The 16,315-nt window shown below is 38.7% G+C and overlaps 1 protein-coding gene across 6 annotated transcripts in view; it reads left to right on the forward strand.

Annotated features, from left to right (window-relative positions):
* The window catches only part of ELAVL4 (ELAV like RNA binding protein 4), an 84,003-nt gene that overhangs the window by 30,203 nt on the left and 37,485 nt on the right, over positions 1-16,315 (forward strand). For all 6 annotated transcript variants that reach the window (XM_068163896.1, XM_068163894.1, XM_068163893.1 and 3 more), the window contains exon 2: positions 9,209-9,449. In XM_068163896.1, coding sequence (XP_068019997.1) covers positions 9,209-9,449 — 241 coding nt within the window. The remainder of the gene's footprint in view (positions 1-9,208; positions 9,450-16,315) is intronic.

Raw genomic sequence — 16,315 nt, forward strand, 5'->3', positions numbered from 1 at the left:
ACACACGTTGATTAGTGTTTCCTAATTGCATTTGCCAGTGTGTCTTCATTAGGGTACTGTTGAGGACAGACCCTTAAAACATCTTGGTGATACCACATGTTTTATTAAGCTGTCCATTGCTGCCTTATAAAAACCTGTCTTTGCCCAGAAAAATATACCTGGCAACATTTTCAGAAGAACATAGATTCTATTGCAGTGAGCTTTAATGAATCTTACATAGCTTAAGGGTTGCTGAAAATTGTAGCTCTTGTTTTTTAGAACTTCAGTAGAAGTAACAGCAGTGGGGGTTGGATGTTCCTAGGCTTCACAGAGAGCCTGTTCTGTCCTTGCTTTGCTTTGCCTTTTGGCAAGTAGATGTTTCAAGGCTTCAGTAGGGCTTGTAATACAGCTTTCACTATATAAACTCTCAAGTTGCAGATGATTCTAGATTATTTTCTCAACGGGAAAAGTGAAGTGGAATTGTGACAGGTCTATAACAGCTGAAGACTTGCAGCTGTCTGCTTCTTAGATACACACGTATGTACCCATAGGAATCTGTGTCAGTACACAGTGCAACATACATGCTGTCAAGTCAGTAATGCAATTCAGTTACAGATTAGCAATATACAACTCTAATATTGTCAGTATAATAGGTAGTGATTAGGAATCAAAACTGAACTAAAACTCGGAAAGTAACTGAAAATATATAAAGACTCTCTTGAATTTCCTTTGCTTATGTTTTAGCATATTTCTAGGTTGTCCTTTAGATTGCGGATCTATCTTAGATGATGTGACTGCCAGTTCTGTGATTACTTAATACCTAGGCATTTGAGAAACCCCCTCCAATATTTCAGGGTTTGCCTTGTATACTGGCTGTGTTCAGTGGTGTTTTGGTTTTTTTTTACTATTTCATTAGCACAGATTTTAAATAAGGTTTTTGTTAGGCACTGTTTGGTTTGCAGGATGGACAGAGCAGGAGACCTCTTCTCTTTGTGGTATCTGTCCAGTAAAGCACAACCTTTGGACAACGGATGTTTTCATCAGGTTTTAGCTTAAAGCATCAAAGATATCTTCTTAGGGGATTGTGTTTTAGACTCCTTTAGCCTTCATATGCATGTTGAAAGAACAAGTAGCAGATCTGGATGAAAAGCTGGGGGGCATAAGGATCGATCTAGAATGATGAAATAAGGCCTTTGTGAACTTGTAGGTGCAGAGTGGCCTGGTACAAATTTGGCAGAAATAGAAGGGTGAGCAAAGAGGAAATAGATGTTCCTTCAGAAGGCAGAGCCCAGCCGCGTTTCCATTGTTGCAGTCCGAAAACAGTACAGACCTTTGAGCAGAGGTGGCTGCCAACTCCCAGGGATGTTCATGGGCAGGAGCAATTGATGGCCATGTCCTGGTGTGGAAGTAGGACACTTCCCTGGCACCAGCCTTTGTTGCAACCTATGGCATGTGGTGCAAAAGGGGTTTAACCTCAGCTAATTGTGTAACCAGTTTAAAGCATCTGTTTTCCTGTCCAGCTGTTTTTGATGTTGGCTTTCTCCGAAGCTCTGTTCCAGAGGTGTTTGAATGCTGTGAAATTGAAGCTGTGTTGTCTCATATCTTCATAGGTAAATTATGTTCAAAGGCAGAAACAATTACAAGTGAATTCTAGTGAAACCAGTTGAAATAAATGGTTTATCTGGCTGGTTTTCTGGAAGTCAGCTTGTGTTACTGAACAGGATGACACTGATAAACAGGGACAGAAGGAAACTTCTGTGGCCATCATGTATTATATTTGTTTTTCTTACTGTTTTTAGTGCTCTTGAACACTGGAGAATAGGGACAAATGCCTCTGAGGTTTCAAACATGCATAATTGCTCTGTAGGCTTTGCAAGGGGAGGAAGCTGGGAAAAGTGATTGAAAACAAAGCCCACTGAAAGTTCTTAATCTCAAATATTGTGACTAGAGGTAATACATATTCTAGTTCTGGAAGAATGTTTTTGTCCTTATAAATGTGCAGTGCAGCACTACTGTGTTGTTTTCCAGAAATAGTTGTGCATGGAGTGCTTGTCCACACATTACTTTCAAGTCATCTGCCTCTCTATGGGCTTTGGAGTGCTAAGCTGTATGTATGCTCGTTGTAGTTCTCCTCCAAGAGACCATATGAAGTGTGTGATGTGGTGATTTTTTTCTATCTTGTGTGTTAATTGGACATGTAGTTCTGAGTGGCTTCCTTTACTGATACCTTAGTAAAGTTCAAATGATGATTTACTTTGCCTCCTTTCTTTCCCCCATTCATTCCCCATTGTCTTTAATCAAATGTAAAATTCTGGAGCCCATACTTTTGGGGAACAGAAGACATTTATCTCAGACTCTCCAACAGGGAAAAAAGTGTGTGTGGGAGTGGTGGTAATTATTGCATCATAATGCTAGTGTGCTTGTTCTGTAAAAAGTTTTTAGTGGTGGCCTTATCATTTGGCCAGGTTTCAGGATATGATGTTGTATTAGAGAAAGCTGTGACAGCTCTGTAACTTCAGCAATTTGCCTTGATATTTCCCTCTGGTTTGATTATTTTTCTTGTTTTCCCCTTCTGTGAAACTTGGAATAAAAATAACAGGTTTTGCCTTTCTGTTTGCTGTGTTGGTACAGCAGCACTCCTTGCCCTTACTACCCATTTGTACAGCATCTAGCACAACTTGGTGCTGGTACTGGTTTTATCCTTCAGGCACTGCTGTGATAACAAGTAATATTGCCAATAAAGTTTGCATTCATTTCACTGCAGACTGGGGACAGAATGTTTTGTTTTAGCACATTCAAGCAGAAGCCTATAATGGACTAGATCTGGATAAATTTAGCTATTAAAGAAAATAATTTCCTCCTTTATTTGAACTGAAGCTTGCCTCTTAAAATGAATGCATTTGTTGTCTTCTCCATTTGGATCATTTGTGTTCTCAGCACAATTACTGTGGTATCCATAAATGTGAACTTGCTGCAAATGTTTGAATGTCATTTCAACCTGAGTGCAGTGTTCTTCAAAACCAAGGTTTTGAGAAGACTGTTTCCCTGTCACAAGAACCACAGAATGTCAGTTTTCTGAGCTGAGACAGAGCTATGTCTATATTTTAAATATTAAATATTACTTTTACTCTAAGGAAGTAAAGATGGAGCATGTAGAAGTGCATATAAGTGGGGAGCATGTCAAAATATGGAGGGTTAGATAAAGATTCGTTTTCTAGAATATTGCATTTGCCTCCAGGCAGATTTACTCAAAAACTTCATTTTCCTTCTTTATTTCATGCTCATGATGTATTTATTAGGTAAATAATAGCAAAGTCTAGTTGTGCAGTACATAAGCTTTAATAAAAATATAATTGACAGTGAGATTTGACAGTTAAGTTACAGAGGAAAAATCAGTTCTGGGGCTGCACACAGTATCATTTGCCTCTCCTAAGGTCACTTTAGAAAGAAGCCCGCATAAAAATATATGCATGGTTTGGGCACACCAGCTTCTCACTCTAGGTAGTATTGTGGTTTTGAGCTAGTAAATACTTAGTCACTTTTTTAGCACTTGAATTGGAAGATGACATCTGTCATGAGGACTTTCATGATCTAGTGTTTCATGGCATAGAAGTGTTCATGTGCTTGATCCCTCTGAAGTGAGTTGCAGCGGCTGCATCTGAAAATGGGGTGAGGGCATGCAGGTGCTGGTTCGGGTCTGAGGGACTTGGGCTTGAATGTATTTGTATGTTTTGCTCATACCTATGGACTGACCTTCTGGCTTTGGAATCGCTATTCACATCCTGATCAGCAGATGGGAGGGCTGTTGACGGATCATTCAGGCAGGTCCTGTAAATAGGGGTTTTCTCACCTGCAGGGAACTTCTTTTAGGAACAAACATTTGTGCTGTGCTGACTTCCATTCAAAAGAGCAGATGTGCCTGGACTTAAAGCCTATTTCTCATTCTAGAAGGAAAGCTTTTGTGAAACTACATTTATTTTCTTCAAGAGGTTTTGTTTGTTTGTCCTTTTGTCATCATTGTTCAGGAGATGGCTGTGGGACCTCTGCCATGGCACCATTTGTTTTCATTTGTGAAAGCAAACAACTTGCAATGCTAATTAAAGAGCTTTTTTTGGATAAGGATGCTTGCATTATCTAAATGCTTTTATGGGAGAATGTTCTGAGTTTGTTCATTGATGAACACTTAGAAATAATACAAAATTAGACCTTGTGAATTCTTCATAAAATTTAACTTACTGTGGTCATTTTTCTTTGCATTTAGCTGCTGTGAACAGTTCATTATTCATAGGTCACCTTTTTTTGCCTTTTGAGTCCTCCAGATGGATTTGACTGCATTAGTTCTCCAGCTTTCAGAATATTTTTGGGTTTAGTAAAAGACTATTTGTGGTATGCTTAAAAACAATTCTTAAGTTCCTAAAAGAAACTTAAGATTTATTTTTTTTAATTGTTACTGTTTCCCATACATACCAAATGGATTTCTGTATATGGTGGAGTATGGACAATGGAGTATAAATAGCCCAGATAGTAAGAATGGGTGCTGATTTCCTGAAGAAAAACTCTGCAGTGTATGTATTTGACAGTCTTTTCAGTTCAACATGCAGACCTCTTAGACTGTGCAGAAGAAAATTTTGTAAATATAAAGCATGTATATTTATAGTCATGGAGCTATTGGCTATTGCTTATGCATGCAGTAGGGAGATAAGGGCTGTCTTAGTCTGTGGGTAGTTTTTCTAAATGATTCATTAACTGTGCATTGTGATGGTAGATGAATGTCACATAGTTGCTGTAATAACTGAAGATTAATGTCAGTTACTCCAGCTTGTTTAAGCATTGTAATACTTCTGTTTATACATGCAGGTATTCCTTGGATTATTTCGGGAGCTAATATTTCAGCAGGAAGAAATAGAAATCGATTGAGTTAATTGCAGGGAAAAAAAAAACCCTATATGAAGATGTGACAGAAGTATTTCTGAAGCATTATTTTTAGTGATAGGAGTTACTATAATGGATGTTTGTCACTGATATTTTGTAGGGTTATACCAAGGCTTTTGGTAAGCAGTGTTTTGCAAAACACTGGCAAAGATAATGCTATCTTCCTGAGCAGCAAAGCCTTTCTTTGAAATCTGTCAAACTAAAGTACCTCATACTTTGCTGATACATTACCATACTGAGCAAACTAGTACACCAAGAAGGCATTTTTTAAAGTATCAGTCTGATGAAATTCATCCAGAATTTCAAACATGAGTTGCCTTTAACTTACAAAACTGTTGTCTATAAATACTGTCGCCAAGTGTTTTTTCAGTGTTTATGAAAATAGAATATTCTAACTCTTGATGGCTAAATTACCAGTCTATCAACCATAACTGCAGTTTATTCTTCAAAGGTACTGTTAATCCTGTTTATAGAACATGGTGGTGTAGTATTGGGAGTCTAGCAAGTTGCTAAAAAAGCCAAAACAAAGTATCTCTATACCAGTAGCATGTGAATGTCATCCCATATGACATTTGCACTCCAATATTTCCAAGACCAGTAATAGCTGCCTAAATTGGGTCAGAGAAGGTCTGCAAAAGCATAGAGAGATGCTGCTAATTTCGAGTGGCATGTATAGAGATATAATACAAATTTTCAAGGCATAAGGGTATATTTTGTTTTAAAGTTAATGTTGTCGTTAAGTGGTTCTTGGATTTCCCACATTTATTTTGTCTCTATCCAAATAAGTCCTTGATTGAGAGATGCTCCTGTATTGCTGCAGAATTGAGTTGCAGCTCAGTACTTCCTTGTGTTTTAAAAAGAAGTTCCTATCAGTAATTAAAACACGAGGAATAATTAATGACTGTGACCAGGAAATGAGCGTATCTATTTCAAAAATCAATTCTAGCATTGTGGATAGATAGATTAAAAACAAAAGGCCAATGGCATGTGAAAATCTACTTGAATAAATGTTACTCTTATGTAATGTGCTGATTTGACATGGGATCAGCAACTACTTAATATTAAAAACGGTCATCGACAATAACTGTCCCAGTGCATACACACTGATGTGAATTTGAGCTTCAGGCATGTAGAGGAGAGGACATGGTGTGGAAAAGAGAACTAAGACTTACCTGTTTGTTACTGTTAATAATTTAAGCCTTTACTAAGGGCCTGAATCATTGTACATCTAAAATAAATATTACTCCTCTCTGCTCCTGAGATCTTTAAATGGAAGCTCTGCTATATAACTGCTTTTGGAGAGAAATCACTCTGTAAATGTAGACTTAAAATTATGCCAGGAAAAAAAAAAAAATCACATCTGAAATACTTACCAGAAATGTTTTTAAATAATTCTTCAGCATTTCTCTCTATCCATTATCTGTTCTTTTTATGTGGCAAATCGATTTTCACTAACCTACAACTCTGCAATAATTTGAAGGGCAAATAAGTGCCTTAATTTTCCATTCTACTAGTAGGGGGGAAAAAAAAATTCAGGGAAATCTAATTGGACTTGAGAGTATCTAGGAGGAAAACCTGGCACATGGTGTAACATCAGTTTATGCTAAGATATTTTCATGTGTTGTATGAGGAAATGCACTTGTTCAAGAGGAGGCTTTTACAGAGCAGCTTACTCTGTGTTCTGAAAGCATTAAATATCCTGTTCAGTTCTGTTTATTTGCTTGGTGTGGAAGGGTAAGCATATTGAAAATGTTTGCAAAATGAGTAAGTAGGACACCAGCCAGTTACAAATTTCATTTTCTTTCACAGATTTTAAAAGATCCAGGGTTATTGTTTATAATGGGATACTATAGATAGCTTTTGTGTCTATTGCTAATTATAGATCATAAACCTTCCTTGGTACATTGTGTTGAAGTCCTGCTTGTGCTGTAACTGGAACCAGTGGTCTCGTATTCCTGTCAACTTCAGAAGGGCAGGATGAGTTCCTGAAACTGCAGTTTACATTTGTTGTTGGGGGGGTGTTGGAAGGGATATGGTCAGATGGTTTAAATGCATATGGAAAGCAGTGGTTAACCATATCATCAGCTTCCCTCAGCTTTTCATTGTGTCCTATTGTCAGAGCTGGAATCTTTCTCCCCACAATTCCAGTGAAGTTGATGCTGACATGGTGCTGGTGAGCACACTGTGCTCAGCTGAAGCATACTAGCATAGGGCACAAAACCCCAACCTTACAGCAGGCTGTTAGTGAAGCTTGGAATTGGCATTGGTGTTTGGTTCTGGGGTCATGAAGGTGCAGAAATCAAAGGACAGCTGGAATCCCAAGTTAAACAATTATAACAACATCTGAAGCATGTAGTACTATATGTGGGTAAATACATGTATGAAATCAGATTGAAAAAGGAACTTGATAGTGGGTAAAAAGCCAAGTCTTGAGGAGTAAATGGGGTTGGTACAGCTTGACAGGATGTTAGCAGAGCTTGGTGCTGCATGGCTGGTAAAATTGGCAGGGGGGTTCTGGTTTGGATGTGTCAATTTCTTTCAAGAAGCTACTATTTTTGTGGAGTTTATTTTCAAAAATGATTCTGCTGTGTGGTTTGAGGCCTTTCTGCTAAATGCTGTGGCAAGGCATCTTCTGATTTAAAAATTGTTTAACTGAGTAGCTATTCTTGGACTTGGTGGTAAAAATACCAGTAATTCAGAACTTTATCAATGGGAATAAAAAAAGGGGTTATTTCTTAATGAGGCATTAAACTAACAGTGAAGCATTTCAATTTTAAAGATATAATTTAAAAAATAATAATTTACCAGAATATGACCTCTTTAATGACTTAAGCCACCATCAGGCAGTTAATTTTAGAACAGATATTCTTCCTTTTCTTGGTGTGTCCTCCAGTCTTCCTGAATTACAGGCCTAATTTGTCACAACATGTACCTCCCTGGATTTAAAAAAGAAAGCAAATTAAGTCTTGAGTAATTATAATAATTGTAGTATGGGATGAACACAAGGTTCAGTGTGTGGTGCCTTAGCCCTCCGTTCTCTCTGCATTTGTCCCTGGCCCTGGGCAGTGGAGTCTCTTGCCTGGGGCAGCAGTTTGCATCATTGACTCAATTTTCCATGGAGGGACGCTAAGCCCGTGTGAGGGGTGCTCTCTGAAAAGAAACACTAGTGAAGCTGCACATCACAAACGTCACAGTAGACAGCAGAAGCCACCATTTACATTGCTTTAATTTATCCACGTTTGAAAGTAAGATGATGTCCTTCCCTTGTCAGCACTGGTAACAGTGAAGACAAGCTGGAAGTGATAGTATAAGCAAATACCTATATAGAAAAGGCTTGAAGTACTTAAGTGGTTCTGCTTTCTTTGTCTGCCTGTGCAGTTTTCAGATGAAAACTTTCATTCTTCAGTCCTCAGCCTGCAGATAAACATGCAGGCAGCTTTACTCGTGACCAGTGGCACTGGTGACAATAGGGCTTCTGTCCTATACACACTTACCCATGCTGGATTTTCATTTATCATTTTTTTTGGAAAGGTCTGTTTGAGCCTCTTCTCTGAGAAATTGGCGTTTCACATATCAAGATAGATGTGCTTGTTAAAATTCTAGCCTGTGCCTATGCCTGCTAAGCCTTTCCCTGATTAAACCTTTTTTGATTTCAGTAAATATCTTAAGACCTTTGTATCTCTGAAGATTGCAAATCCAGGGCTTTATTATTTAAAGAGGTGTCGGTTAGTTAGTGGAAAAATATAACTGGAGAATATAGGTCATCACTGAAACCAGAAAATGGTATGTCTTGGGACACAGAGTTTATTAATTGAAGGCAGTCTGAATGACGACACGTTGCAGATTGACTCTGCCTGGTTAATGTTGTTGTCATTGCACTCTGTGATACAGTTATTAAATAGGTAAAATATTTTACCTTTTCCTATGGAGCCATACACTTACTTCATCTGATTTAATGGAACTATAATTTTAATTATGATTATTACCTTAAATTATAATTAAATTTATGTGGTTTAAATTTACATTTGTGAAAATGGCTGTGTGATGAAAGCAGAAATCAGCTTCGCATTAACAAAAAAAGGAGGTTTTTTTTAACTGCTTCTTAGTGTATGCTCACAGCCAAAGACTAGCATGACCTACTTTGCAACAATAACAGAGGAATCAAGCCGGGTTTTAGTTGAAGTATCTAAATTGGCCATGAATGCTACCTACTCACTTGTTTGTAAGTATCTTTAAAAATAGCTATTGTATCTATGAAACTTAAGGGTTTTTTTTTCTCCCTCTTACTTTGATGTAGATAATTAGCACCATGGAGCCTCAGGTGTCGAATGGCCCTACTTCCAATACAACCAATGGACCCTCCAGCAACAGTAGAAACTGCCCTTCCCCCATGCAGACAGGAGCTGCTACAGATGACAGCAAAACCAACCTCATAGTCAACTATTTACCCCAGAACATGACCCAGGAGGAGTTCAGGAGTCTCTTTGGAAGCATTGGTGAAATCGAATCCTGCAAGCTCGTGAGAGACAAAATTACAGGTAAGCGCTTCACGTTGACTTTACGTGCGTCAAAAGCAGCTCGCAGTTAGGGTCAGCAAAACCTCAACGCTTGTATTGTAAGCACTTAGTACAGGCAATACTGTAGGTACCGTGATAAACTACTTCTGGTTGTGAGCCTTTAGTTTTCAGTGACATACACTGGATCTAGTATCACTGTAGGACAAGCCCCTTGTGTTTCAGCCTCCATGCAGATCTGAAGGGAGGTACGAACATTATCGGTCTGCATGTAGCAGTGCAGCTTCTTCCAGCAGATTTTAGATGACATGGCTTTCCTGATCGCTCTGCTTGTTATTAAACATAGCCTGAAGTTGTTGGAGGGTAGTCTGAATGACTTGTGCCAAGTGACCATTCCCAATTCTGATGATTTCCCTTGAACCTTGCCACGCATTTAATCAAACTTCCACATAGTAACGTAAAGTCAAGGTGACTGTGCCCACCACAGCATTCTCAAACAGCAGTGGTCTGTAGTTGGAAGGCACTGCTCTGGATCTCATTTGGACACTTACAGACATCGGTTAATGAACACTGTTCCCTGAAAATATCGTGATTTGACATGATTTTTTTTCTGTACAAAGCAACATCCATTATTGGTAGTTCTTTCCAGAATAAGTAGTGTCTCCCATTTCAAATACTGTCTCATAGGAGAGGCCTGCTGTCTTGCTAGGGGGTTGTGGATGGGTGCAGACAAACCTAACCTGCTCTGTATCCTTGCTGCCACAGCCAGGAGTTCACCGATGCACAAGATGATGGGATAAGCCATCAGCTTTTATAGCTTGCTTTATAGGTTAGTTTTATAGGGTTTGTGTCTACTCACACCGTAGGTGGGGAACAGCTGAAATTTCTCTGCTGTTCAGTGCATCACCAGTACTGTTATGTTTAGCACAGAGCAGCAGCCTTGGGAAGGAAAAAGGTCCAAAAAAGGAGCCATATCCTCTGAGACGCGCTCCTGGCAACCTGAGTGCGTGCTCTGTGGAAAAGAGTCGCCATGTAAAGAGGAGGAATTAAAATGTGAATCTTCATATCTCTTTCTATCACAGCCTGGCAGCCATTGTATTGGCAGCATTAGGATGATCTGCTTAGTACTTTGAAACGTGCAGTGCTGCTTCTTTATTTACTTCCTGACATATAGCAATGTTCTGGTTGAACACAAGGCACATAACAACTGGCAGTAGCTGCAGGGCAGCTCAAGTCCTCAGAAGTATAGTCCAGCAGACAGTTTTTAGCATGTTGACCATGATGTATCTGTTTCAATCTATCTTCTGATTGGACCACAGCTTCAGGGGTATTAAAGAAGATTGAAAAATTGAGTTAACTCTTTGTTCTTTTTTTCTATTTACAAAACACTTACTCTCCCACTCCGAAAATTGTGTAAATAGCTGAAGTTGGTTTTTTATAAGCATAACTGGCCCAATATGCCAGTGTGACATACCAGCCTTGATACCTGTCACCAAACTAATTTAGCTCCAAATTATTTTTTTTCTTTTACACTGAAAATAATCTGTGAAATTAGGATGAAAGTTGCTTCAGTTATTTCAGGCAGTAGTGAATACTTAACCCTCATCTGCAGGAGTGTAGTGTGCCTAGCTTGACTTGGTAGGCCTTGTTTCATGAGCTTTTTTGCTTTTCATATCCCTCAAATTTGTGGCTGTTCTCCTTGCAAGATAGTTTGAAGAGTTGAGATAGTCAGCATTGTTTTCCAAGAGAATTGGCGATTTTGGACAGAGCCATTACTTCATCAGCTCGGAACAGTGTTCTTTTTGTTTCATTCCATCTCCAAGCTGTTGTCTCTGCGCTTTAAGATGTGAGAAATTTGCTATATTATCTTCTGAGTGATTCTTGGGTAGTGTTTTTGCTTGTGTTTTCTCTTTCCATACAAAATGCATAAATCTTTTTGATGAGTAAAATACTTAAAATATTCTTTGTAAAGAACTTAGATGCTTTGGAGGACATGACCCATAAGTGACGGAGGAGCGTACATGTTGTTTTGAAGTGATAAAAGTGCGAGACAACCAAGTGCGCAAGAAGAATTGTTCTCCCAAACCTGTGCCATTTTTTTTGTTAAAGCAGAATTTAATCTGCTAAGGTTTTTAGGCCTGTTACCAAGGCATTGTGCAGTGTTACTAAATTTTAGGATGTGTGTTCATTCCTCACATTGAATTCAGAGTGAGTAAATTGAATGTAGTCCTCTGCCAGAAGCAGTCCATGTTTTCAAAGGTTCTCAGAACATTGAGAGTAAAAAAAGGAAATGCGCTGAGGTCATACCCAACTCATCTTTCTGGATTGTTGTGTGTGTTTCATGAGGCTTTTTGGAACTTTAATATTTGGGGGGGATGAGGGAGTAGAGGGGTGGAAGTATGACAGCTGGCTGTTAGCGGAATGACTGACTTCTCAGGGGCTCTCTGCTTTTCTTGTTACAAGTCAATGTAGGTTTTTTGATAATGAAAGTTGTGTTGCAGAAGAAACTAAATTCTTAAGCTGTTGTTGCTGACCTGGTGAAGTGCCATTTAGGTGGAAACAATATAGGTTTTGTTTCATTGTTTCTGTTCAGAATTCTGTGTGTTTAATAAACCCCAGCCAGATGTGTGCTGTTGTAATGTATCTAAACAAATGCTGGAGCTCCTGCATTAAAAACAAGGGTTGCCTCCATAGGAAGTCTGTCTTGTCCTTGTTGAGGTAAATAGAGGAAAGAATAAAATGTTAGCTGCAGAGAGGTGGTTTCAAGAAACAGAAAAGGTCATGAACCAAATCATCTTTGTTAAACAGTTACCCTGGCAAAACCTTATTAGAAAATCTCCAATGTATTTCTGAGGCTAGATAGGATTGAATTGGTCTGTGTAGAAGATTTGATTTCCCCTGTCCCATTAAGGAATTACGCAGAACTTCTGAAATGTTGTGGTTCCCAAAATACTTTCTTGAAGGAGTTGAAAGCTAAACAGTCTGTTAAACATACAGAGCCCCTTTGAGAGAGTTTATGGTAGGAACCCTTTTTCCTAACTTCAGAATGGATTCCACAAGGTACGTCGGGAATTGTCATCTGCTGTTAAGTCATTTTGCAGCCTTAGAAAGGTAGTAGGGTTTTTAAGAGAATTGATTCGTGATGTTACCCCTCGCTTTGGATAGACACATGTTTAAACAGGCATATTCCTTGACTTAAAAAAATATGCTAATTTGGTAGTACACCGTACTGAGCTGAATAGGAATGACAGCTTCGAAGACAGCCTTTAATTTGGTATTCAAAACCAAAATTGTAAACTTTGGTTTTGTTTGGTGCCTTCTCAGAACAGGCAGGATATACAGTAGTATTTTTAAGAGATGCTAGTGACTTGAAAGAGGAGATGGAAGTCAGGCATACATTTTAATTATGGGGGAGGGGTTGCAATAGAAAAGATTTTTCTTTCACTGCAGAGACTTTAAGGGAATGAGACAAGGAAAAACAGACCGAAGATAGTTGCTTTCATTTGGCAGGGGTGTTTAATAAAAGCAGAACTTGTGGTTGTAAAGTGTGCTTATTAAATTCTTCATTTACACTACCTAATTAATTCTAGCATTTTAAATTAACAGTGAAACTGGTCCCTGCTGTACCATTTCATAGCTACAGCATATTTCGTCCAACAACCCAGTTGTTCAGGTTTAATCAGCTGCTCTCAAAAAATGAGGAGGAACTTGAGTTTAAAAAAAAAACCCAACAAACTAATTGGCATCAGCATTTTAGAGCTGAATTAGGTGAAGGAAGGTGACTTCATGGAGGAAGGCTACAGCTTCAGATGGATGTGAGGCTCAGAGCTGATAAGTGGTGCTAAGCTACATAATATGGCAGATGTTCTTTGTCTTTTTAGTCCGAAGACAAGCCAATGATATATACGTATATTCCTTGCTTGGGGAAGGAGAGGGCTCAATTTCATCTGATTTTTGAGAAGAAATCCTGAACTTATTCATCCCATGTTTTGAAAACAGAAGATGAGTCAGTGTAGTGTCCGTCAGACACTGTAATTACTGGTGGCCAAGCGAGTTGTCCTTGTTGACATAGTTTGTGTGAGAAGAAATGTTTGTTAACAGGTTTTTTGTTCATTTGGTGGCCTTAGTTGAGCTCTGAAGAATTCTACTTTTGTTGCTCTGTGATCTACTTAGGGCTTTTCATCTCCAAATCGTCCAGTGATCAATATTGCAAGTCTTTGGATCTCAAATCCTTTGTCTTACCATGATCCAGGCATGCCATAAAGCAAATATTTATTGATACAGGATTTCTGTGTGTCAGTTAACTTAGGACACAGCCAGCATATTCCTGCTGTGTGGTACAATTTGATGTTCTTCGCAAGCAGAATCAGGAAATTCATTGCTCTTCCCAAAACACAACTTTATTATTAAATTTTTCCCTTAGAATTTGCAATTTTTTTAAGGTCATGCACAAAGATTTGTTTTTCACTTCAATTTCAGGTATTCGTAATAGGACTGATGCAGTCTTACAATGCCATTAAACTGCAGTTTTAATCTAAGTATCGCATAAATATTGATGATCCCAGTGAAAATTGAGGACAGGGAAGTTACTGACTCAAAACACTAGCATCTGTGTTGTCACATGTTGAACAAAATAGGCTGGTTTACCTGTAGTTTTCCGCAGAAGTTACGGATTGCCTGTTCCTCACTTTTTGGATGTTCGGCCATATGATCCAAGAACTGCAAGCTAGCAAAATGGCAGAGCCAGAAGTAATGAAGCATTATGAGAGAATACAGAAATATCTTTCATATGAGCAGTGTTCAGTGGTCATTTTTCCACTGAAATCAGAAAATCCCTCCTGGTCAGGGAGTACGTCCATGCTTGGTTAAGTTGGTGTTCTGTTGTCTAAAAGAGCTGTTTTCCCCTATCTCCCTGTATAATGAGCAGCTTAGCAACACACATTGAAGAGGTGCTGCTGTAAAATCCCACGACTCAGATCTTGTTCCATGTTTTTCACTGAAAGATGGCACCAAACTGATGTTCAGTGATTGCATGTTTGGTGTTCCCTGAACTCAGGGGCACCTAGTTAACCGGCTTGAATTCAGTCTATGGTAATTGGTAACTGTTTTGGAAGCAGTGGATGAAGGAGATTTGTATCCTCAGGAGCAGAAGCTGTTCGTTTGCACACTGTAGTGGTGAGCTTAAGAGGCAGGAGGGAAGGCAGCCAGGTATGATCATGTTCCCCAACAATAAAATGACTCTCCAGGAGGGAAGCTCTTGAATCTCATGGTAAATGTGCAGCTGCACAAAAAAGCTACTTAAGCTTTTCTTGCTAAGCAGAAGTCTTCTGGTATTGGTTCACTGCTTGCAGTGGACAACAGCTAGGCTTTACATATTTGAATGGAAGGTCTGGATGGCTGATAGAGTAGATAAATAAGAGGTCATGGTGCCCATCTTGGGACTGAAGAAGGACTTAGTTTATCACAGTAGAAAGACACAAAGCAAAACCAGTATTAATGATTAAACTTCATTATAGAAAAGAGGCCTTTTGCTAATGTGGTTCATGCCAATAGGTTACCACTGCATGGTCAAGTCAGCATTTCAAAGACTGGCTGGAAATTGCAGACATATTAGTAACATTGTACTGCTTTGTCATGGGGTGAAAATATTTTTTATTGAAGGGAAATAGTTCATAACTATTCATGTGTAGAAGCTGCAGACAGAACCTCTATTCACTTAAAATTTCACATGGAAAGGCTACCAGTGTTTTGTATGTGTTTTTCTCTGGGAGTTTTGTTATGCCCTTTAACAAAACTGTTTTGTAGTGGAAGAAAAAATGACCCATATGCAGATAAATATAGCTTACTATGCAAGCCAGCATTAAGTTGCCTGATCCTAAATGACTAGAAGTCTAATCTGAGTGTAAACCGCTTTTATGTGTGATGTCCAATTTGCTGATTGTGCTTCAAAAGTGCCTTCAATTTTGAGATATTACTGGTTCCAACGGTTTTCCCCACTTAAAATACACTAAACAGATAGGATTATAGAATGTAGGGATTATGTTAGATAAGACCTATAAACTCTTTGGAAAGTATGTAAACACTTATGCCTCATGGCATAAGCCCACCTAATAACAGGGTTTAGGAGAAAAATACCTTGTACAGGTAGTTTATTCTGTTGTTGACTTGGAAGGGGGATTTAGTAGTTCTCCATAGAGTGGTGATAACTAGTCCCTGATCATTTATTTGGTACAGTTGTTCTTAAACTGTTAGAAGCAGTTGCTTTGCTCTGGTAGTAGATGAGAATTAATACATCCTTTAACACAGGGTAAAAACACCTGAACTTACTACTGTTCACCATTTACAAAATAATAGTGGCATTTGGTTTGATTGCATTTAAAGGCCCTATTTAGTGGTGCTCCTCAAACTGTATAGGGAATCTCTGTAAGAAGCAGTGCAGTGTTCTGCATTTGACTTCCCTGAAAGCAAAAGACTTAACTGTTTGCTGAAATGGGAAAAGCATTTCTGTAGCAGAGAATTCTGCTAGAGCTCTTTTGTCTGAAGAGTAACACTGAGTTAGGTGAATGCTTCAGGTTTTTCGGGAAGTGACTTTTAGATGTTCCTCACTGGATTTTTGTAGGTACAGGGGATTCTTAGGGGAGTTACTACTTCGTGTTGAGTGCATGGGCAAAATGCAGTGAGGAAAGAGTGGTCACATAGAGTAGTATAACTGCAGCTGAAAGACAAGTGCCTGTGAAAGCAGAAGCCTGAAATCATGTGGCTTATAGCTTCTAACAGGAATTTCTTTCTGTGAATCAGAATACACAGCATGCTTCGGTTTTTGGTTATAATCATTGTCTGGTACCTCCAGTTGCATGCAGAGAATCAAACAGAGGACATAACAAAACAGA

This window comes from Melanerpes formicivorus, unplaced genomic scaffold (genome assembly GCF_026170545.1).
Source record: "Melanerpes formicivorus ecotype bairdi unplaced genomic scaffold, bMelFor1.0.p_v2 SCAF_75, whole genome shotgun sequence".
Lineage (NCBI taxonomy): Eukaryota > Metazoa > Chordata > Aves > Piciformes > Picidae > Melanerpes > Melanerpes formicivorus.